General features: G+C 47.0%; 1 protein-coding gene across 3 annotated transcripts in view; it reads right to left on the bottom strand.

Annotated features, from left to right (window-relative positions):
* The window catches only part of MDN1 (midasin AAA ATPase 1), a 2,688,524-nt gene that overhangs the window by 2,160,572 nt on the left and 503,205 nt on the right, over window positions 1–24,747 (bottom strand). For all 3 annotated transcript variants that reach the window (XM_069606482.1, XM_069606484.1, XM_069606483.1), the window contains exon 23: window positions 2,937–3,088. In XM_069606482.1, coding sequence (XP_069462583.1) covers window positions 2,937–3,088 — 152 coding nt within the window. The remainder of the gene's footprint in view (window positions 1–2,936; window positions 3,089–24,747) is intronic.

The raw sequence follows: 24,747 nt of genomic DNA, 5'->3' as shown, positions 1-24,747 counted from the left end.
GGCCACAGTGTGGACTCCATGATGTTTTGCGCCACCATTTTAGCCTCTGCCAGTCCCGTCTTTGTTAGGTCAAGTTTGTATGCAGTACCCTCTGGGACCACTACACACAAATAGGACTACAGGTATAAGCAAACCAACCTTTGGTATAAGTCTGTACTACACAGTTTTTGTAGCAGAGCTGAGCAGCCAGGCTCATCTCAAGAGGGGATTGTGAGCAGTAATGATGTTACAAAGAGGTCTACAATCACAGGTGTTCAAATACACTCTTACACTGAAGGCTTCTTGGTAAAACACTTATTCATTTATTTCTGTCAGTTATAAAACATTCATAAGAAGGAGGCAATTATATAACATACTTTAATACTATTTCAGAATACTTTTCAAGAGTATTGAAAGGCAAAGATGATCAGAACATGAAAGGTTACAATTCTTATACAGTGCAAATACTTTGAGTTCACCAGAAGAGTCAATTCAATAGGCTAGGCCAAAGTCAACGGGCTAAAGTCTTGAATCGGATAAAGCGGTTCAGGTAAGTAAACGGTAATGTCTCAGTACAAGTTCTCAGAAGTAGTTTGTAAAAAGAAGAATCATATGTTGAGTCACAAGCGGATTAGGCCCAAGAGTTGCAAAGGTTTCAAGCACTTTCACCGCAAGAGGTAAGTGTACTCAGTCTCGTTTCACATTACCTTGGAATGAAGAAAAAGATGCAGCTGGTGAATTCTGTTCCTGGCAGTTCCTGCAGATCTCGCTGTTCCTGGGCCTCAGTCGTGGGGACAAGAGGGGGGACGTCGGGGGACTCCTGCACTGCACTGCACTGGGACTGGTCAAAAAGCTTGCAACTGCCACTCTTCAGTTCCGGTGGCTGTAAGTACCGCACACAAGTTTGCGTCCCTCTCCCTGGTTAAACTGTTTCCTGCAGCACTCTGAGGAAAAGGCAACCAGCTCTGAGATAGATGTTGAGGTGGCTAACTGTCGAGTTGATTGGTACCACCAACTCAAAAGGGAGCAGTCATCCTTGCAGGGTTTCTCTGTCGAGGTGAGCCTGGCGAGTCGGACCTGCAGCAGGGCTTCACTGGGTAAACCAACAGTCCAGGAGTTGCATCAGCCATCCTCTTCTAGCTCGTCTTTGGTTCTTTCGTTCCAGTGGTCGGCTCTGCCTTCCAACCCAAAAGACTCTCCTTTTATTCAGTTCCCTCCCATTCATTCCAGACTGGCTGTCACTCACCCAGCAGGGTGGCTGTCACTCACCCAGCAGGGTGGCTGTCACTCACCCAGCAGGGTGGCTGTCCTTGCCGGACAGTCAGCCAGCCAATCGCCACAGAGTGCTTTTGGGTCTGCTAGGAGACTAAGCACAGGGAGTTTCAGCACCTCCCTCACTTCCTGCCCACCCCAGACATTTGGGCGCCAGATGGGCTCTTCACTCCTGAAGCCCGCCAAAGGCGAATGAACAAAGACCAAACATGGCTCCCGTGATTTAACGTTACCGGAGCTACAAATAGTTGGCGGTCGGGAACAATCATGGTAGTTCGTTGTAAAACCACTGCCACAAGACATTGAAAGGAAAGGGTAGCAGTTGACTGCTACATGAGTATCTAGACACAGGGGATACTAAGTAACCCCTCCAGCACTATTCTAAGATAGGGTGTGCTGGGTCTAGGATTTTTACAAGACTAGTAAAGTCAATTTCACTACACTTACTCTGGGAAACAGTAGTTTATCCCAGAGAAGGTAGTTAAACCTTGGGAAAGCCTGAAAGGCTTCCCTGTGCCGCTGCACTGAGGGTACTGTGTGACAAATGAAAAGATGATGCTTATGGAGTTGTTTAGACTCCATAATCAAACAAAACACAGAGGTAAAACACATCAAAATACATGAGAGAGTGGGAAAATAAGGGTCACTCTCTCCAGGTAAAATAAAATCAAGTCCTCAAAATCCAGGACAGTTGCTGGGGGTCTCTAAGGTGAAGGGAATTAGCACATTTATGAGAATCTAACAGTCTTGAAACGTGATTCATGAGTGAAGCCCGGCTCTGGCTCCAGGGTGTCTGGTGAGGGCAGGAAGTGAGGGAGGTGCCCGAAACTCCCTCTGCTTAGACTCCTAGGAGACCCAAATGCACTCTGGGGTCATTGGCAGGCTGACTGAAGGTGCTGTGTGTCACAAAGTAAAAAGATGATGCTATGGAGTTTGTCAGACTCCAAAACCAAAAGCAAGTGTTCAAATCAAAGAAAAAACATGAGTGAGAAAAATGTCCTACTCTCTCCAGGATAAAAATTAAAAGTCCTAAAGTCCAGCAAAAGGGCTGAGGGTCTCTAAGGTAGAAGGGAATTAGCACATTTCTGAGCAGTCTCCCTAGCAGAAGCCCAAAGGAAACCTAGCAACGCTACCCATAAGGAGCCGTGTGCTGCCATAGTAAAATGCAGCAAGCCCATAAGTTAAAGGGAACTATACATACATACATACACACTATGGAAAGACATGAAAAGTTCACCCATAAAGAGTAAAAGACAAGGTGAGTGGGGGAACAAATTCCCACTCCTCTACGAAAAAGGAAAAATCCTAGGGGCCAGGAAAATGCATCACAATTATGAAAATCCCATCGAAAAGCAGCCTCCTCTGAACTTTTGGCAATTGTAATTTCTGCTAACACTTTCACTATTGTATAGCGCATGCTGTTCACTTTGCCTTTTCAAATTTCAAGGACATGAAATTAAGTTGAAAAGAGGAATGTTTCAGTAAAGGGGAGGATAGGAAAGTGAAGGAATCTATGAAGAAAAGCTGTCTCTTTAGTTCCTGGAGGATTATCTGTGCAGATATGAACTGCAATTCCACAGGGGTTTTTAACAACAAAAAAAAGTCTTAATCACTTATTTCATCTTCCTGACATACATTGGACCAAAATGATAGTCACAAATACAAAATAATGAAAACTGTCATACCCTGCAGACACCACTCTTACAAGGTCTCTTAAATTAAGTGTGACAGAAGGCGTGAGAATGTAACTTTCGTCTAGAGCTGGCTCTTTGTCTCCAACCGAAACCCAATAGCCTTCCATCTGCTTGAACTGGCCACCTTTTGGTTCTGGGAGGGGCTAGATATGGATACAAAATACATCTGGTTAATTCTTTATTTTTGGTGTCCTGTTTCATTCGCATCCAATCCCTTTCAGGAACACCCATTCTTAAAGACAGCCAATGTAGGAACATAAAAATCAAAGCGTACTTAAGAATATGAAGACATTGAGTAATATGCACCAAGAACTAATCAATTCTTACCTTCAGTAATGAGTGTTTTGATAAATCAGACCGCAAGCCGCTATTCATACTAGAAATCTCTAGGTATGGGTTTCACTGTGGGATCCTTCACATACACAAGGCGTATTGCAGCTAAACACTGAACTGTTGACACCCACGACTCTGGGGTGGCATATATTGAGCAGTTTGAACCCATGACCATAGCTCTGCCCAGTTCTCTCCACACCCAGGAAGCTAAGCAGACACTGCCACAGATTACGAGATATCCACCATGAGGGTTATGTTCAGAGAGCTAAAGACTTATCCATCAGAAAGAACACTACCCTCGGCAACTACATTTGTCAACAAATACATTTTTCCCTTTCACAGATTTTGTGCCTTCGAAAGACCCCTAAAGCAGTAGAGAACCTGTAGGATGTCAGCGAGTGACACCCCAAGAAACTGGGCCATTGCTCGACAAAAGCGGGCAAATTGACCCGGTAAGTAATCTGGACAATAGTGCTTAACAAACATGTTAAAATATTAACAGGGACAACTGGGCAGATCTACCTGCCAAGCTTGTGGTTGAATGAGAACCACAGACCAATTTGCTGGTCAGATCATAACATTGGAAATGCAGATAATCAATGTGGAAAGGTTGTTGGGTAGAATTTCAATTATGTGCAATATTCTCCCCACTTGTGAGTTCCCCAGCACTTATTGCTGAACTCTAGGATTTTTTTATTAGTTCCCCGAGTGGGAACCTTTTCCCTACTCCCTCAGTCTTACTTTACCACCGATTACCTTTTTCCACCCCTTTTGGTAGTATCTTTTTGGAGTAATGCTTTCCTCCACCTTTTAAGACACATGTAATTATTGCAGCAAACAGCACTTTGGTGCTGTGTTGCTGGGAGCTCTGATCTGCCCTTTTTATTTTCCTTGTATTAACTACCATTTCCAAGGCTAGGCATGATAGAATGTAACGCCCTGACTTATTTTGTGTAATCAGCACACCCCCCACATTATGTAGTGTGCTGAGGGGACACAATGTATCCCCTTTTCCACTTTGCCTGTAACCTTCCAGTTACAGTGACAAGTTCATCTGAGTGGCTGGTGGCAATGGATATTTTCTACTGATTGTTAATGAAAGTCACACAGGCTGCAGTAAGGGACGCATGGGTCACCAGTGCACTAAACTGGTGGCCATCTATTATCGCCATCTCTTTAAGACTTGTCCTTTAAGCCTTCTTCTGCCGTGCTGGATGTGGTCCCGCCCACTCTTATATTTTCTGGGCTCCCATTGGCAAGCCCGCCCGATTGCACCAGCTTGTCTGGGAGGACATGAAACTGGGAGTACACCTTGAATCCAGTTCTGACTGGGAGGCTGGCTGTCCCATTGGGACAGCCACCACCCAGAGTTTGAATGTGGCATGAATGCCGATTGGCCGAGTGCCTGCATAAAGGTGAGGATCCTTGAGCAGAACTAGAGAGAGTTAACCCATGGAACGAAGAATACGAGGAAGGATGTCTGCAGCAACTGCCAGTGACTGCTGCTGGTCCAACCTCCTGAGCAACAGAGAAAGATCCAGGCCAGATTACTTCATCCTTTCGACTGGTGGGCCTAAAGTCTCGCAACCATCTGCATTTTGAGCTGTCCCTCGAAGAGCTGAATTCCCCAATACCCTGCGACCTGTTGGTGTGCATAGTCTCCAGAAGCGCGGTTTTGGCTGGAACTTTGTGGGCATACTGCTGGACCAACAGGGACTCTTTCCTGCTCGGAGATGTCTCCCTTTCCAATTCAGGAAATGAGAAAGGCAGATAAGGCTGCTGTGTGACAACCATCGCTGAACCGAAGCCTGTGTTGAGTCACAAGCCAGTACCGTGAAGTTACTCTGCTGGGTGTCGCATCACAAGAAGCGGACAGTCTCATGCCACCAAAAGTTCCTTCAGCCTCCAAGCCAAGAATCCAAACAGGAGCTGCTCTCGCCTCACCTGGGCACTCACCAGTGACATTGTCTTCTTTCTTCATGAAAAGGTACTGTCCCGCTCATAGATACTCACCTGGTTGCTTGCTGCATTAAATCGGACTCCTCCTCAGCTTTGAGACACACTGGGGTGGGACACCCAACTGTGTTCCCCCAGGTCAAAGGACACTGGTCCATTGATCCACAACACTCTAGGAAGTTGGCCTGACCTCCCTGAACCACCTTTGAACTAACATTGTACCTACCTGCACAATAGAAGAAACCTGCTATTTTGAAAACTTTGACATCTGCCTTTCTTTGTTCTTCCGCCCATGGGCCATGATCCACCCTGCCCTTCACCTCCCCATTGTCCCCACTGACTTTGAGACTCCCATTCCCAGATAGGGTGGACTTTCTAAAGTATAGGTTGCCTAAAAGTACTTAACAGTATCTATGTTCCTTACCTTAAAAGTTGGTTATAAGACATTATTTTCTAAATGCTACTCTAACAACGTACCTATATATCATCTAAGAGTTTACTACTGAACTGAGTAACGCTTAAACCAATTCTTACTGTATGTGAATAAGTTTACTTGCCTGTAATTCTAATGCTGTGTTAGCTGCCTTAGTGTTCAGAATAAATAACTTTTTATAAAACTACTGTGTATAAGGAACAAGTTACGTTCCTGTAACTTGTGTTCTCAAGCATGGGTCTGGCATGGATTAACATTCTCATGTACATTCCCAGTCGTCAGGCCGGGAATACTTGCTAAAAGAAAACAGTTTCACTTACAAACGTACTCCGATAAAACCACTACTAAGCGCTGGGTCATAATGCTCTCAGTCAATGACTGCCCTCTGCCCAAGCACTACCTCCGGCAGCCATCTTCAGATGTGGTAGCACGTAAAGTGGCCGTATGACCAAAAGCCGCAGAAGGGAGGGTTTGCATGCGAATCAATGCCACACCCATGCTGAAAAACAATAGTTACAGGTAAAGAACTTTTTTCCTTCTCCAGCATGGGGTGTGGCATGAATTCACATGCTCATGAATAAAGAACACAGCAGTACAACATTACACAACCACGGAAAGGTGGTAAGGCTCAACAGAAGCAAACACGGAACAGGCTCACATTCAAGCGAACAGGTTACGTAGCACTGCATGGCCGATCCTGGACTCCTCTCTGGAATCCCTGTCGACGCAGTAGAATCTTGTGAAGGTGTGCACTGACCTACACGTAGCAGCCCTGCAGATGTCCAACAGGGGCACACCAGACACCAACGCCATCGACAAAATGATCGCTCTGGTGGAATGGGCTCTCCGGCGACGGTTTGCCAACCGATGACGGTGCGTGATGCAGCCCGGGGCCACCTGGAGATGGAAGCCTTGGAAAAGGCCTTCCCATGGTTCACAGGACCAAAGTTCAGGAATACTTCCAGAAACACTTCCTACGTGTGACATAGAACTTCAACGCACAAGCCTCATCCAGCAAGTGCAAAGTCCTTTCAGCCAGAGAAAGGTTTTGGAAAAAAACACAGGCAACACCAAAGGCTCGCCGAGGTGAAATTCCGACGGAACCTTTGGCATTAAGGAGGGGTGCATTCGCAGCACCACCCTTGTGTCGTGAAATTCAGATAATGCTGTTTGCAGAAAAGGGCCTTTATCGCACCTACCAACCTGGTAGAGGTGATAGCCATGAGAAAAGCAGTCTTCCACGAGAGGGACCTGATGTATAGGCTCGAAGGCTGCCACCATGAGCCTCGTCAGCACTACGTTGAGTTCCCACGCCAGGGCAGGAGCCTTCATCGACGAGAATGTTTGAAACAGTCCCTTGAGGAACTCAGTGACTAGATGGTGGGACCAAATAGAAGACCGTCCCGGAGACCTCGCCTAGCGGAGATAGCTGCCAGATGCACCTTGATAAGAGGCGTGCGCCAGCCCCGCCTTTCCAAGGACAACAAATACAGAAGAACCTGCTGAGACGAGACCCTCAGAGCGTTGATCTTCTGCGTCCAGCACCACGTTGCAAAATGTTTCCACTTAGCACCTAAGAGTCAACAACGCTCTGGCCCTGGCAAGGACCTCCCTGCAGTCCGCCAGCAGCTCATACCCTCCAAACTCTAAGGCTGCAGGAGCCAAGCCTTCAGGTTCAGCGATCCTGGGTCGTGATGCAGGAATGCACCTCCTTCCCTGGTGAGCAGATCTGTGATCGCTGGCAGCTTGACCAGATGTGACGTCGACAGGCTGAGAAGGTCCAGGTACAAAATCTGCCTCGGCCACGCCGGGGTGACGAGGATCATCCAGCATCTGCACTGAGTTGATTGAGGACTCGCAGCAGGAGAGGCAACGGAGGGAACCCGTACAGGAACAGGCCTTCCCACAGGAAGGAAAAAGCGTCCATGCTCCTCGGCTGGTGGAATCTGCTGGTGAATTTCTGTCATTTGGAATTCATCGCAGTCGCAAACAGAGCAGTCTGGTGTCTGCGCCATTTGAGGAACAGGCTGTCCACTTGATCCTGTCAAAGCTCCTGCATGTGACAAGAGCGCAGCTGCCTTCTGAGTGAGTCGGCAATGGTGTTTTTCAACTCCCGCCAGGTGGAAAGGAATGAGAAACCTCCCCTACAGGACAGCCCAGTGCCACAAGTACTGCACCTCTGGAGTGCTGGGGATCTGGTCCCGCCCCCCATGCTTCATGATGTAGAACATTGTGGTGGTATTGTCGGTGAAGATCCTCACCACCTCGCCCTTGAGACAACAGGAATGACTTGAGGGCCCAGAACACTGCCCGCAGCTCCAGTACATTGATGTGGATATCCCTCTCCTCTGGCCGCCACAGGCCTCTGGCGTGGAGACTTCCGGTGTGGGCACCCCAGCCCTCCAGCGAAGAGTCCTTGGAGAACGTCTCCTGGAACGGGAGTGGGGGGGGGTCTGGAAGCCTGTGCACCCGGCGATGTTGGCGCTCACGCTCGACGGAGCTCCTCATCAAGAACAATCTGGTCTTCGAAGATTACGGACGAACTGGATGCAACCAGCATCCAGGAATTCCTGAATGGGACGCATCCGCAACCTGCAGAGTTGTATCAGGTAAATGCACGACATCAAGCTGAGCAGCGACTTGATGGTCCGCACTGTGGCGGCCTTCAGTGTCAGTCGTTGCACCTTGCCCAGCACGGTACCTATCATTTCCTCCAAGGGGGCTGCCAAGCAGGAGACCTTGTTGAGCCTGGGCCCCAGGGACAGCGTGTTCTGCAATGGAATCAAGCAGAACTTTGGATAGTTCACAGAGAACCCCCAGATCTGTCATCAGCCGGACAGCCCTGTCCATATGTTCGACTGCTACTTCCCTGTATTTGGCGCAGATGAGCCAGTCGTCTAGGTACGGGAACACATGTATCCCTTGTAGTGTCGCAGATGGGCCGCCAGTGGCATCAGGCACTTCGGGAACACCCTGGGTGCCAACTTAAGTCCGAAGTGAAGTGCCTTGAATTGGTAGTGCCTTCCCTGTACCTCAAAGCACATGAACTTCCGATGCTTCTTGTGAATTGGGATGTTGAAGTATGCGTCCTCCAGATCCAGCGCCGACAAGAAGTCTCCTTCCTCCAGTTGGCCGAGCATGTGCTGCAACATGACCATCCTGAATTCTTGGGATATGCGGTTGCTGAGGCGCTGCAGGTCTAGAATGGGCCTCCAGCCCCTGGCCGTCTTCTTTACCAAGAATTATTTTGAGTAGATTCCAGAGGCCCTGAGTCGCTTTGGAACTGGCTCTATCGCCCCCTTTTTTAGCATGGCCCGTACTTCCTGCAGGAGCCGAGGGATGTGCTGCTCCTGCTGGGCCACCGGTGGTATTCGCGGACATTTCTGCTGGAACTCTAGAGTGTGGCTGTGGGCGAAAGCATCCAGCACCCATAGGTCGGTGGAGCTCTTTTCCCACTCGCTAACTAAGCCCGCCCACCAGCCGGCCACCCGGCAGGATGCATGGGTGGGGGCCCGCCGTCCTGACAGGTTCAATCGTGCTTCGGGCCTGCATGCCACCTTGGGAGCGGCGCCTCTTGGGTCATGGGCCTGGATGGTTAATGGTACGAGGTAAACCCTCCACCGAACCATTTCGATCTGCCCGATTTTCCGCTGGAGGTACGAAAGTATGGACGGTGCGGCTGAAGAGTGCCCAGGGCACGGATCGTCTGTCCGTCTTGAGGGCCTGCAACAATTCATTGACTGCTTTCCCAAAGAGGCTGTCCCTATTGAAGGGCATGTCCAGCACCCTTGTCTGGAGACCTTTTGACTGAAGTTGGTGGCCTTCAACCTGCCACGACGATGGCAGTAGACACCGTTCTCCCCCCCCCCCCCCCATCTGTTGGAACCATGTGTCCTCAATTTCCAGGGCCACAGTGATGACATGATCCAATGCCACCTCGCCCTTCTGGAGGACCTCCAGCACCTCAACTTGCTCATCGGGCAGAAATTCCAGCAGCAGGGCCAGCTTATACCACAGCTCCCAGTCTCATCTGCCCAGGATCGCAAGTGCATTCGCTGCCTTGAATGGCGCCGAGTAGATCACCTTCCTACCCATGGCGTCCAACTTCTTCCCCTCGCTGTCTGGGCGACCGAGGCTGAAGAGGAGGGGTTGGAAGACTTCTTGCTCGCAGCCGTGTAGACCACAGTGTCCTGGGAGGGCCGCGCCCATAAGCACTTGAGTGCAGACTCCGGCACCCGGTACTTCTTCTCCAGTCTCTTTTCGCCAGGGCTGTTGCTGGGTTTCTCATCAGCGCCAGGCCCTCATCCCAAACTAGGTCCAGGAGACTCACTGCCAAAATGGTCTTCCTCTTGGCCTCCAAACGTTGATAAAGGAAACCTTCCTTCTTGTTCTCTTCAGGAGTCAGCTGGAAGAGCTCAGACGCACAGGCGACCATGGCGTGGAACGACCCAACTTCGTCCGGGGGAGAAGCCCTCAGTGGTTTAGAGGCGCCGCCGTCCGTGTCCATCGTCAATGAGTCCGTCCCTGTATGCCTAAAGGGGGAGAGGGGTATGTGCGGCAGCACAGTGTGACGCTTACTCTTCTTCTGAAAAGATGTCCAGAGCTACTCTGTGGAGTATCGCAGGGGTCAGCTCTTCGTCCCCTTCTTTTCAATTTGAACGTGCAGCTCTTGGGTGATCTCGTCACTGCATGTGGAGTACTTTTTTTTACTCCAATGCAGAGGATACTTGGCTCATATTTCGTCTCGACTCCCCGCAGACCGCTCCACTCGAAAGGTTACTAGACTGCCAGAAGAAAGTGGGTATCTGGATGCCAACCAATTGGCTGCAATTGAATGGCAGTAAGACAGGTGCTGGTGGTGGGCCTTCAGGAGATAGACCATCTCTGGACCTCTCTTTACTGGCCAGACTCCCTTGGCCCCTTGTCCCCTCCCCCTGTGCCACTGTCAAGAGTCTTGGAGTCAAGCTTCTTCCCAATGGGTCTCGAGAAGCCCAGATCTCCGCTATCTGCAGTGCCGGGTTTGGGAGACTGAAGGCTCTCAGGAAAATTCTTCCCCTGCTCCCCACAGAAAATCAGATAACCCTGGTGACGTCCAATGTTATCAGTTCATTAGATTACTGTAATGGCATTTATTTGGGCCAGCCCAAGTATAAGATTCAGTGGATGCAAGTTTTGCACATTGCTGCGGCTCATCTGGCAATTGCCCCCCCAACTGACTCCTTTGCCATTGCTGTACCATATGCATTGGCTTCCTGTGGCCGCCCGCATAGCATTCAAGACTATGTGTAGTACATCAAGCCTTTTATGATGCTGGCCCGAACTTTTTGATAAACTGGAAAAATACTGCCCAGCAAGAAATTTGCACTCAGTCTCAACAGCTTCTTAAGGTCCCCAAATTTTGTCGTAAACGTTTGGATGGTCGTTCTTTCTCTGTGCTACCACCCAATTTGTGGAATGCTCTCCCCGTTGATCTGAGAACTATGTCGGATTACTCTCATTTTAGGAGAGATTTGAAAACGCATCTGTTTAATCGCCTCTTTTCTTCTTGCTAATCTGTTGGTATCTAGTTCTCTGAGCCTGCCCCACTCGCTCCTGTCAGCGCCTAGATGCCCTTATTGGCTTTAGTAGCACTTTATAAATTTTAAATATAAATATACGTCCCTTGGAGGTGTCGGGGTGGGATGTAGGCTTGCTGGGCTCCGCGTTTTGGAGTCTGACAAACTCCATAGGCATCTACCTTTTGTATTGTGACACTGCACCTTCTGTGCAGTGTCACAGAGAAGTCCTTTTGGATTTCTCATAAGGTTTAAATACCTTCTCTTGGGTAAACTACTGGGTGAACTACTGTTCCCAGAATAGTAAAGTGAAATTGAATTTACTTACCTGTTTTTCTATGTAGATCCAGTACTCCCCATCTTATGTGGAAGTACTGGGGGATTACTTAGTAGCCCCTTTTCATACTTACTCATGTAACATTTTTTTCTGTTACCCTCGCGACTTTAATGGCTGGTGGCAGTGGTTTAAATGTTCCTACCATTGTGCGTTTTTACCGCAGACTGAATCCTCAGCTGCAGTACAGCACCCATAGGTGACCATTTTGTCAAAATTGCCCGTCTTTTTTCACCATTTCTTGTTAGTGAGGTCTTCCTTGCGTTTTACTCTGCGCGCCAAACCAGGTTTAACCCTTTTGTCAATTTTGCCTTTGGCAAGCTTCAGTGCTGAAACTCAGCTCTGGCTCCAGTGTGTCCGTCAGGGCAGGACACGACACGAGGGAGCGGTCCAAAACTACATCCTTAGTCTCCTTGGTTATCTAAATGCACCCAGTGCTGATTAGCTGGCTTTCCTTACGAGTCCCCAAAATGCAAAGTGCTGCTGAATCCTCCAGAAGTCCTCCCTCTTGTCCCCACAACTGAGGCCCAGGAACCCAGGATCTGCAAGACTGCAATCAAAACAGAGGTCAGCTGGATCCTCTTCTTCCAACCTAAGGTACTGTCTTGACTTACCTCTTGTGTCTGTAGCTTGCTTGTGCTCACTGGAAACTTGCAGTAGCTGCTTTTTGCACAGTTGATTTCAGTTCTGCCTTTCACAAGCTACAGCTTGTGGCCCAACAGCGATTTGTTTACTACAATCTCTCTGAAAACATTGTGCAAGTCTTTAGTGCTATCTAAAGAAGTGCCTCAGCTCCCTAGACATTGTTCAAATTGACTTTGGCTGTCATGGCTCCCTGCATACTCTTTTGACCCATTGACTTTGGTTTCAACTGTCCCTCATAGGTGGTACAAAAGTTTAACTGGTATTGCTGGGAAAGATATAATCTAGACTTCATTGGGAGATTGAAAAGTATTCAAATGCTCTGAGAATCTGTTAACCTTTTTCCTTTCCCCAAACTTTTCCACAAACTCAGAATTGTATCAAGTACAAAAAGTGATATATGAATGCCAAACATTGTCCTAGCAATTGAAGTCACCTCACGGTGTAGGAAGTGTGTGAGCGAGGCATCCCAAAAGAATATCTACTTGCTTATCTGAACTCTGAGAAAGCGTTATGAAGTGTATTTTTATTGTTGCATATTGCCCTTTCTAAGGAAGGCTGATTTAAAACAGTTAAATATTTATTTTACTAGAAAGCCTTGCGTATAAGTGTTAATTGGATACTTGTAATTGTGAATCTCAGTGTTGCATCTCTACAGCTCACATTTACCCCTCTTAAGAAAAGTCTGGCTGCACAGTATCACTACCAACTTGCATAGTACAGACTTATACCAAAAGGCGGGTTACCCAATACCAAGCAGATAAGTGTTGTGTAGTCTCACACAGTGTGACTAACAGAGCAAGCTCACTTTCATGGCATATGGATTGTCATGGGCAAGGGACTCATATGACACCAAGGAGTACAGGTGACGGCATTCTGGTTGTGGGAGCATCAATAGCTACAATGTTAGTATAAGGTACAGATGATATTTTGGGCAAGAGGGCATTACCAATAACATTCTTAGCATAGGGTGCAGGTATCAATTTCATTTTCAGCACGCCCTTGTGTTGGTGAAATGTTCCAGAAGATATTCAACAGTTACAGGTAGATAAGATTATTTTCTTATTTTTCAGATTCAGCTACTTTCAGACAGTGGTTAAAAAGTGTTGGGATGGAATAACCAAAGTGTATTCTAAGAAGAACTGGCGGTAGACCAATGTGTTGCAAGAATCTCCCCCCTCCCCACCCACTGACTCAAGATTTTCCCAGATGAATTGGTTTGTCAACTGTGGGGGGCAAGGGGTAGTGCTAGAGGTAGGTTCTCCTGCCATTGGTTTGAATGAGGTTTCCAGAAGCTGCAGGTGTAAGGATTCTTCCGGTCAGTTCCATGAGCAGAATGCAACCCTTGGCCAAATGAAATGCAGAAGATACAGATAGACCCCTCTTCAGGACACTTAATGGGACAGGGAGAGTTCCAACAACAGTCACCAGACACAAGCGACCTTCCATTCATGCATGAACACCTTCCAGAGCAGGAACCCATGAAGCTGGAAGGCTGAAATATGGCAGGAAGCCGACATACAACACAAGCCGGCGACCACCATAGTTCCGGCGATGAACAAGGAGCAATGATGATTCTACTGAGGTTGCGCAATGGAGATCTTGTCAGTTGACTGGGTGGTCCAGGGACACTTAAGGCTCAGGACAGCTGGATGCTCATGAATAGGTGTACACTAGTTGGTGCCACCAGTCCATGAATTGAAGCACTGCACAGGCCCTTTGTAGGTCAGGTAGTATGGGAGGGATCCACCTGCCAAACACAGGAAGGGATGCTCGGCCTCTTCGGGAGTCGTCCACGGATCTTCAGTTGGCTGCTCTTCTACACAGGATACTGGGCTCCAATGCAGATTTGAAGAAATCTCTGCAGGTTGTCCCCTTTGTAAACCAAATCCAGCCTGGATGCAAGTCCAATCCCACCAATATTAAGAATCTGCACCATCCAATCAGGGACAACCATGGGTTTCACTCATGCCACACAAGACACCACGATTGTGGAATGGGACTAGACAGTCGCATCCCCTTTATGTGCCAAGCGCGTACAAAGGCATCACAAGCAAGTGAAAGCAGTAGCTTTATCGGGCAAGTACATTACCTTATATGGGATTTCCGACCAGGCAAGGCAGGAAGAAGGCCAAACAACAAGATGGTCAAAGAACAAGTGAAAATCTTGTGGCACGGCCATTTTAAGGCACCAGCCACGGTTAGTAGCCATACCCAGTAAACTTACAATGTGCACACTAAAAAGAACAAACATTGTACAGATAAAATTGCTGCCACCAACTTGTCCTCAGGCACATAAAAGTAACCAAAAATCCCCAAGTGTGAAAAGCTAGGGTGATACAAAAGTGTCCCCATTGCAATGTCAGATGCTGTGTGCACTGTTAACATTTTACCAAAAAGGTAAAAAGAAAAAAGGGAAACAATTTCCCAGTACCAATAGTCTGAAGGACTGATCAGTTTCCCCATAACAAAAAGAGCAAAAGGCCAGGTGAGTGAAGCAGCGGCTTCCCTTCCCTGTAAAAAGTCAGGACAGGTTCGAAAGCAAAACGTTTTGGGGTCCATAGAATATGGAGGGAACGTTGCTGATAAAGAAATCTCCTTTAACACAGACCATCTTTGTTTGGAACACTCTTAGGAGAAAACCAAATGGGGAGATTAACTGACAATGCCTGGAGCTCACTCACCAATCTAGCGGAATTGATGGTGACCAGAACCACCACCCTAAGGGCAAGCACTTTAAAAATAAAATATTTTCAAAAAAGAATGAAAGGGCACTAAAAGAGCGCCCCTTAGAAAAGTGAATATGTTCAAATCCCAGGCCCCAACAAACTGATGTGTGGGAAACAGATTACAAAGATCCCGTAGGAATTGCATGATCGCGAGGATAGTGAAAAAGGAGCCCTGCTCCGCGGTTCTCTCAAAGACCAAAAAGGCATCCAGGTACCCCTTTACAGCACCAATCTGCAGACCAACATGTGCCAAAGACAGCAGGAAATACAAAACAAAGGCTGTGGAGCAAGGGAAAGGGTCCAGATGCCTCTCCCAGTCTACAGGCATAGATAGATTTGGAGGTGGGACTTCTAGCAGAGAAGCATGTCCGGAACGTCCTCCGACGAATCCCACTCCTTATACTGCAACCTTTCAGCAGCTAGGCATGATTGTTTTGGCTGCAGAGATTCAGGTGCAAGACCCTCACCTGCGAGTGGGAGAGGTCTGTCCTCTGCAGCAAGTGCCAGTGGGGTAGATGGCCATGCCCAGCAAATCTGGGTACCATGTTATGCGTATCCCATCTGGAGAGATGAAGATAATTGTGGAACCGAACAGGCAGAGCCTCCGGAGAGCCAGCAATAGGACAGGGATCTGCGGGAATGCAAATAGCAGGTCAAAATTCCACTCGGCTCTCAACGTGCCGCAAAGTCTTCCCAACTAAGAAATTCCCTTGAGCAGACACACGCGCAATTCAGGTTCAAACTGAAAGCAGAGTACCCAAAAAAGAGAAAATCTTCTCCAGAGTTTACTGGCAGAAATCCCACTCATGGGAGGTCAAAGACAGCCTGCTCAGTGCATCCGCCAACACTTTGTTGTTGCTGCCTGTTGAGATGGATTTCTAAAATCATCCCCTGGAGGACAGGGGGGATGGAGGGGGATAATTTAAGAGGCCATCCTATTTATGGTAAGAATGGAAAACAGATTAGCCAAAACCCAACTAAGGTAGAGTGGAAGAGCAGTAAAGGCTTAGTCTCAGGAAATGTATGAATGGTCCAGGGCTGCACGTCCCCACAGAACAACATCACTAATACAAGTTAATTGTTTATGAAAAGACAATTATTTATTTGGCCTTTCTGAAGACACTAATCATTAAAAAAAAAAATCACAACTAAATAATATGATCAAAAACCATATATAAAAAATATGTTAAGATTGTTTTTCTGAAGTCCAACTAAAGCTTCATGAAAACCATATCTGAGGCAGTACAAAAGCTACACTCTTACTATAAGGCTGCACCACCGAGAACATTTGATAGCGTAGACCGAGCAGCCAGGCTTTTCTTAGGTGGGAGAGAGGGCTGTAGGTCAGTACAAAGCAATTGTAGCATACATATTGTTCAAAGGAACACGGACACACTACGTGCTGTAACAATGGTTTATTTTAAATACAGTACGCCAAGATAAATCTGGGCGAAGTACTACTCACACAATTATAAAAATCAACACAATACTTATGGTTTACAAACCCCAAGTATAACCCTATTAAGAATAGCATTCAGCAGTGCAAGTTCAGTCAAACCTAAAGTTATACATTCAGAAAGGCAGTATGCTATTCTTGGGGAATAAGACCAGGTTAGTTACATTTAGGTTACAATAAGTAACTCAAGGGCAGTAGACTATTGGTCAACAGTGCTACTCAGTTATAAAACTACTTCGTTATACCAACACTTGTTACAAGGATCTCTTGCAAAATATGTAACTTTCTTATATAATGAAGTTAAGTTAAGTTCCGCCCCCCCCCCCCAATCCACTTCTCTCCTCTTTCTCTCCCATATCACCTGACGAGATCTCTAGACAAGTCTGCTCTATGAAAGTCTCATCCAAACGGGTGCTTCCCTGCTCGTCCAGAACTACCAAGGACAGTATTGCCTCCCTTGCTGCAGCCTTGGCTGTGTTCTGCTATCTACTTTGCCACTGGATCATTCCCGCTGCTCCTCAAGCACTCCCAGGTGCACCCTCTCTTCAAAAAGCCTTGTGCCGACCCCACCTGTCAGCTAACTATCGCCCTATCTCCATTAAGCCCACACCCCCCCCCCCCTTCCTGGACAAACTCTTGGAGAATCTGCCCATCTCCCATCTTATCCACCACAATGAATCTGTTGGTTGTCACCACAATCAAAGCTGCTAGAGGAACTGAAACTGCACTCCTGAACACATGTGAAGACTTGCTCTCTAATCTCGATTCCAACTCTCCTGTTAATCCTTCTTGACCCTTCCTCTGCCTTTGATACGGTCAATCATGCCACGCTTAAAGATCAGCTCTGTGCTACCCTTGGCATCACCGACCTGGCTTTGGACTGGTTGAACTCCTTCCTCTGACGGAACTTCCCAAGTTCTCAACTGCACCCTTGTCTCTCCTCGCTCTCACTCCCCACCTGCCATGTCACTCAGGGCTCTATCCTCTCGCTATGGATTTACAACCTTTACCTTGCCCTTTTGATCTCCCCCTTCTCTCCTAACTCCAGTGTTATGCGGACGACATGCAGCTCTCCTTCATGCTTCCCTCCACTGCCTCTCTCATTCCTGACCGTCTGCTATTCAGACATGGTGCACTGCTAACAATCTTTGCCTTAATGCCAGTAAGGTGGAGATCCTTCTCATTGGGACCCCAGCTCCCTTCTTCCCTCCCACACTCTGGTCGCCATCCATGGGTTCACTCCCCACACCCTCCTGTGAGGCAAAAAAATCTCAGTGCCATCTTCGACTCCTCCCTCCCCCTCTCTCCTCACATCACGGACCTTGCCAAAAAGGTCCACTTTCAGCAGCACCTCCTTAGAGGCCTTCTCCCTTTCCTCACCTTCCCCAAGAAACTGTCTCCAGGCTGGACTACTGCAACAGCCTCTTCCTAAATCTGCCCAACTCCTCCCTTCGCCCCCTTCAACTAATGCAGAAAAGGACTGCGAGACGTATCCTTGGCCTGAAGTCCAAAGACTGCTTCTCTCTAGACATAAAATCTCTCCACTGGCTCCCGGTTGCAGCTAGGATCAAGTTCAAGAACCTCTGCATCATTCACAAGGATTTCAGGGGCCTGGGGCCCTGCTACATCCAACTCTCTCTCTCCCTAAATACCTCCCTGCTCGAGGCCTTCTGTTTTCTAACTCCAACTCTCTGCATATCAGATGCTTTTCCAAGCAGAGGGTGGGGGTGGGTGCGGGGGTAGATCTCTCTCATCCGCAGGAGTCTCTCTCTCTGGAAAGGCCTCCCTGCCCCAATCAGACTTGAGCCATATCTAAGTTCCATAAGCTTCTCCAGACCCTCCTTTTCTCCCCCCCACCTTTTGCTTCCCCCGGTAATGTCCCCTCTGCCCTCTTTTGACCACTTCCTTCAGATTCTTAGAGCGCACCAGGCCCTCCTCGACCAGTCTACCCATACACTAACCTGCACTTGCCCTTGCCCTTCTGGGCTGCCTCCCCCTGCACTGGCCTGGCTGGGCCAGCACCCCATTGAGCCCTTCCAACTCTGTTCCTCGCACTTAGCATGTGGACCTTCTTCCCCTGAACTCTCTGCATTCCTCTGGCACTTGTCCACCAGGCCTCCCCTTGGCACTCGCATAACCCATGGGCCCATTCCACCCTTACCGGCACCCCGCACCACTTGTCCAGAGGTTTAAGGCCCCCCTGCTCCTCCTCACTCCTCAGCTTCTGCTGCATGGTCCCTTGCTGGTGCTGGGAATAGGACTTTTCCCGGAGCATCCTTGTCCTGCGATTAGCCGCCATAGAAAGCGAGACTGGACTATAGTCCCTTCTCCCTTTCTATGGTGGCCATTTTGTTAACATTTTTCCATCGGCCCCCATTATGCCCAATCCCTGGTGCCCATTATTTTTGCTTTTTTTCTACTGAGTCGAGAAACCGTTTCAATGCCATTCCTCAGCTCCAGAAATAAATATTAGTACCCCTGTATGACGTGCCAGGAACCATTGGAGGTGGGCATTACCAGTCTGGTAATGCCCCCCTCCTCAGGTTCTATTGCTTCAGTATCCACTCTTAGAATAAGGCAGTACAACCTGAAAAAGTTGGTAGCATGCACAGAGCAGCCAGGCTTATCTTGGGGAAAGAGATGGCTGTAGCTTGTTACAAAGAAATTGTAGCACATGTAGTCCAAAGAAACACTGAAACACTACATATTGTAAAAATACAAGGTTGATTGAAATACAAGTAGGCCAAGATAAATCTTGGGAATAAGTACTATAACATCATATAAACAATTATAAAAACCAACTCAATACCTATAGTATACAAATCAAAGTAGAACCTCATTTAGAGGAGCATGAAGCAAGACCGGGTGAGTCAAACCTAATAGTTATACTTTCAGGATAGCAATATACTATTCTTGGGGAATAAAACCAGGTCAGATATACTTTTAGAATACCATCAGTATTTCATGGGTAGAAGACACCGTCAGTCATGCAGTGACACTCAAGTTACTGAAATCACTTAATAAACCAACCGTTACAATTATACACCTTGTAAAAGCTATTACTTTGTAGAACACAGTTCAGAGCCAGTAATGTAACTTTCTGGAGATGTCATAAGCTACTCAATGATAAGTATGTAAACACACTATTTTAGAATGCTTTAAGCAATTCAGGGAAAGAAAACCCAATTACACTTGAAGATACAATGGGCCTCATAAGTTTGCCGGCCCGGGAGCTATGGTACCGTAAGCTTGCCGGTACCGTAGTTCCGACCAGCAAACCAAGAGTTGTGCTTGCGAGTGACTTTCTGCCTGCCAAGTCTGACCTGGTGGGCAGAGCGGCACCCGCGAGCACAGCATGTCAGATGCACCAGCACTATTCTGAATGGTGCCGGTGCTTCCGACCTCCCCATTTACATTGAGCCCTATGGGTCTCAAATGGGAATGTGGAGCATTTTTTCCAGTGCCCGCAAATGGGCAAATACCGGGCCCGGCGGGGCCAGAATGTCCCGGAAATTACCTATTCATGCGTGCCGTAAAATAAATCACAGGTTTGGAGGCAGCCTGCCCGTTTACCAGCAAGGCTACCACCAAACTTGTAATGAGGCCCAATGTATTTCAATGTAAGTAATTGAACTATAGTTGCCTACCTATCCGCCACCTAAAAGCTAGTGATACCCAGTATACTTTGAATACGTGTATAATACAGCTTCTATGGTAAGTAAGATCTTTATGAAACTATTTTAGAATAGCACCAAAGCAATTTAAGTAAAGCACACCCCAGTGTTCTAAGTTTAGAAGTACAGCAGCTATTCAAGGTAAGACCTATATGCTTTGAAGAGGGCGTACAAGCAACTCAAAGACCAATGTTACCTCAGACCGTTTTAGATCCCAGGTCCAGGCTTACAAACCTCTGGAAATTAAGCGCGTTATAAATAACCAATTATAAAGCAGATCAGGGAGAGCAAAACCCAATTGTACACTTTAACAATGACAATCTGTTATTCAAGACAGGAAAACCCTATTGATAAGCATGTATGCTCAATTAAGAATAATGTAACAGTACAAACACTTAATACTTTTTAGAATGTGGAACATACTTTAAAGTAAAACAACTTGTGTACTTTGCCATATGACTGCTTAAATAGTAGTGGCTTGTGTCCAAAATTGTTACAGGAAAATGACAGTACCACTGTTTAGCTAATAGTGGCTTGCACTAGCAATTGTTACAGTTACAACACTAACTGATAAGTACTTTTTTACGAAATTTCCAGACAGAATCCTTATCATAAAAGTCCTTCCCTAGTCTATAGCATGAATTTTCTCAGAGCAGAAGGGGGACCCTTGTGGTCTAGGAGCCAGCTATAGGCAGGCCAGAATATGGATCAGTTGCGGTAAAGACAACGTTCCAGGGGATAACTTCTTTAACAACTAGGTATTAGCTTCAAAGTGTTCATGGACTTCACAGAAGGCTCACTATATATGTGTTCCAGCATTATGTGTGGGCAAGTTCTATAGGCAAATGCCCAACCACACAAATCACCCACATAGGCTGCACACAAGACTTAATGTAAGTATTACACAAACCCACACAGTACGTTAGGAGAAAAGAAGAGTGGAGTGGATGCAGGATGCAGCAGTATAGGACCCTGTCCATGGATTCTTGGTCTGGAGACGAAATCACTGGACACTGGAGGGAACTTGCAGCAGCAGTCAGAGGAGGCTTCTAGCAAAGAATTCTGTTCAGATTCTTGCAGCTCTGGATTTGGCACCTTTTTCCAGGAGCCAGATAGACAACGAATATCGCCTGTGGGATGCTCTTCAGTATCTCGACTCTGCACTCTGGTCAGGGTACATCAGGGATTCAAATCTTGTCTCTGGAGGTCCAGCAGGAGTGCAAAGTTTCAGCAACAGTTGGACTTCGGAAGACCATGCACCTCACTCAGGCAAGAGGACCCAGGGTATTGGTTTACAGCCCAGCAAGGGCACAGACTGCCGTGGGAAGGCTTGTTGTGCAGGTCTTCTGAAGACTAGTGGATCTCACCTGCCTCTGGGTACGGGTTGTCGCATTCGGGACCCGCATGTTGATTGGACGAAAGGGTTGCATCAGGCTCTGCTTACACAGCAGGCTCTACGGTCACTGGAAATCACTACAGTTGCATTTTCTTCATCTTCCTCTTCGGATTCAGCTCCAGAAGTCGACTTATCAGCACCGAACTACAGACTACAGAACAACTTCTGCAAACTTGTCCTGCAATTTAAAGAAAGGAGCGGTCTGGCTACACAATTAGGACAGCCAGCCCCCAGCCCCCATTGGGAACTGGATCCTTTCAGGCAAGGTGAAATAAAGGGCTGCAGAGTTTTCTACTCCTCCTTCACTTCCTGCCCTCTCACGACTCTGGATCCTAGGTGGGGAATACAAAGGGTTCCAGCCAGAGACCAAACTTCCACCGGATCGTTCCCGCCTACAATGGCACAGTAAAACCTCAGAAACAAACAAACCTGAAATGGGGGAAAAAAGAAGGAGCCTAACATTCTAGCAGAATGGTGGCCCTTCTGTGCATTGCCGAGGCTGACTGAACAGCCTGCGAGCAATAAGACTAAAAGGTCTTAAGGTAAAACCACTGCCAGAAGTCATTCAAGTTAACTGAGACGGGCATGGTATCAAGAGATGACACAGACAACAAGGTTTAAAGTTTTAACAATAAACATCTTTATTTAAAGGACAACTAAGATGCAACTAAGGAAGGAAAGTCTAAGTCCAAAACAAATGTTTTGTCTGTGTCAAAACATATGCTTGCCCTCAAATTTAACTAAAACGTGTAGGGATTTTCTTGCTCAATAAAACTAGTGTTCAGAAGTAATGTGGCTCCCTTCACCAAAGTAAGTTCAAAATAAATTGGTTCACAAAGTTCACCAAGGTTTCTCAGGGTTCCCTTCACCAAGCTTTAAAGCACTCTGATTCATAAAGGTCAACAAGCTTCTTAGGGTTCTCTTCCCCACGCACAAGGCCCCATGGTTTCCCTAAGTTAGAAAGGTTTCTCAGGACTCATTTCCCCAAGCTTTAAGTACTTTGATTCAAAAGGTCCAGCCACTGTTCTCCAGTATTCAACAAGGTTCTAGGTTATACTACCCAAAAATCAAAGTCTCTTGTCACGCTATTCCACAGTCTCAATATAAATCGGCAGGAGCTCTCGATTCCCTTTCTCTAAGCTCAAAGCATTTTGAATAGTTCAAAATATTCAACAGCAGATTTCTTGGTCTCCTTAATTAGATTCATTGTTGGTTGGGGCCCTCTAGTCTAAGCGCAGTTGATAGACTGCAAGGTCCACCAACCATATGCCCTCAGCTTCCACAAGCTCTCATCCTTGCGTTTTGCTGAAGGTTCGCTCACATTTCATTGTGCTCTCCTTTTTGGCTGCACAATATTTGTGATCGATACTTGCAAGGGTTTATCCATTGTTCAGAGACCTTCCAACACGCGTCTTTCCTTGTACGCGCTCACTATCATACTATGTTTCACACACTTTAGTTTCACTTTGTTCCGTGGCATCATTCAGTTCATTGCTCACTTCTATACTGGATTGTCCCGTTACGGCTTCTAGTCTCCATTTCGACAACGTGCCGATTGCACGTGACCAATCCGCTACACTGTATCCATTCACTCGTGCACCAGGCTTCTTAACACCTGAAACTCAGCGGTCACTCTGTGGTATCTTGCCGCTTCTTCACTCCCATGGTTTCTGGGTTGCTCTCAACCCAGGGGGAATGGACACTGAAGCCACCAGTGAGGGACCACATGCTCACAAGGCTTCCTCTTACTACTGCTGACGACACACTCTCTCAACACTCCCCGCAGACAATCTCTCTGCTTCACCACAGAGTCTTGGCGTTCCGGTTTCTTCTCCTCCACGACATCTTAGCTCCACTCGCAATGCGGTTGGGTTGCTTTCTACAGTTTCTCCTTTTATACAGCTACAGTCAATAGGTTGCAGGTACGAGTATCGGACTCAATTGCCAGAACCTATTGATGGGACATGTTTGGTTTGAGTAATTGTATTCCTCTGAAGCCCTCTTCCTCGTCTAAGTACTATGCTGGTGTTTCCTAACGGAGTTCTGCATTACTCTTTGAGGCTTCTTCCTCGTTCCAGTACTTGATGTAAATTCAGAAGGTAGGACAGGATATGACTGATAATATCCTATGAAGGCTGAGGGAGAGTAGGGCAAATCAGTTTTGGAAAAGGGGGGATACCATGTCTCCCCCTCAGGCACCCTCTCCCCAATCCCAAAGGACCCTCCACTCAGGTGATCCTCCATCGCTTGTCCACTCCCATGGTCGGGATCCAAAAGCGATGGCCTGTCCCTGGCAACCTGAACAGAAGATCCCTTGGGAGTGGAGGTGAGAGTAACTTCAGTTCTCACAACTTGTAATCGTAACAAAATGTTACAGGTAAGTGAAAAGGGGGATACATTGCATCTCCCCAGCACTGCACATAAGGTGGGGTGTGCTGGCTCACTAGATAAAATATAAAGGGAGTGAAAATCCCTCTTTACTCCTTGGGAATAGTAGTTCACCCAAGTACATTAAAGAGAAATGAACAGGTATTGGGTACAAATTGATGCAGTCACACTGAGACTACACAACACTTCTCTGCTTGGTATTAGGTAACCCACCTTTTGGCATAGTTCTGTACTACACAAGTCGGTAGTGTGACTGAGCAGCCATCTCAAGAGAGGTAAACTTGAGCTGTAGAGCTGTACAAAGGAAATCCGTAAATACAAGTAGCCAACTAACACTGTCACTCAAGGTTTCAGTTAGTTATTTAAGATCAATTTTTAAGTATTCTGTAAAAAGGCAATTTGGTGTAACAATGTAAACCTACTTTAAAATTACTTTCCAGAACCAAAACAAGTTAGTGGATAATGTTTGGATATGCTTCTTACACAATTCCTACACCCTGAGGTAACTTCAATCACAAGGACAGTAATGGAATTTAAATATCTCACCAGTACACTTTGCAGAATCAGAGGTTGCACAAAGGAAAGGTTAGGGAAGGAAAAGGGTCTCAGTATACGTGAGGACAATTTAATCTTCCAATAAAATCTAGATCAGCCTTTACCAGCAGTAACAGTATACAACAAGCTACCACCTGTAAGGGGAAAAAACAGTATCAACGTCAATTGACTAGAAGAGTCTTCAGGGAGCCAGGACATACAAAGTCATTTGGGATAGTCTATGGATCTGATGTACTTCCTAGATCAAAGTCTTGCACAAAGTTATCAAGTTTTTAGAAAAATCACTTGTAGCGTCACAAGCTGAAGCCTGTGAGAAGAGTTGAAATAAACTCTAAAAGGTAAGCCAATGCA

This window comes from Ambystoma mexicanum, chromosome 4p (assembly GCF_040938575.1).
Source record: "Ambystoma mexicanum isolate Mex_15411 chromosome 4p, UKY_AmexF1_1, whole genome shotgun sequence".
Classification (NCBI taxonomy): domain Eukaryota; kingdom Metazoa; phylum Chordata; class Amphibia; order Caudata; family Ambystomatidae; genus Ambystoma; species Ambystoma mexicanum.
The sequence above is the reverse complement of the archived record's forward strand: the minus strand, read 5'-3'. Positions and strand labels throughout refer to the sequence as shown.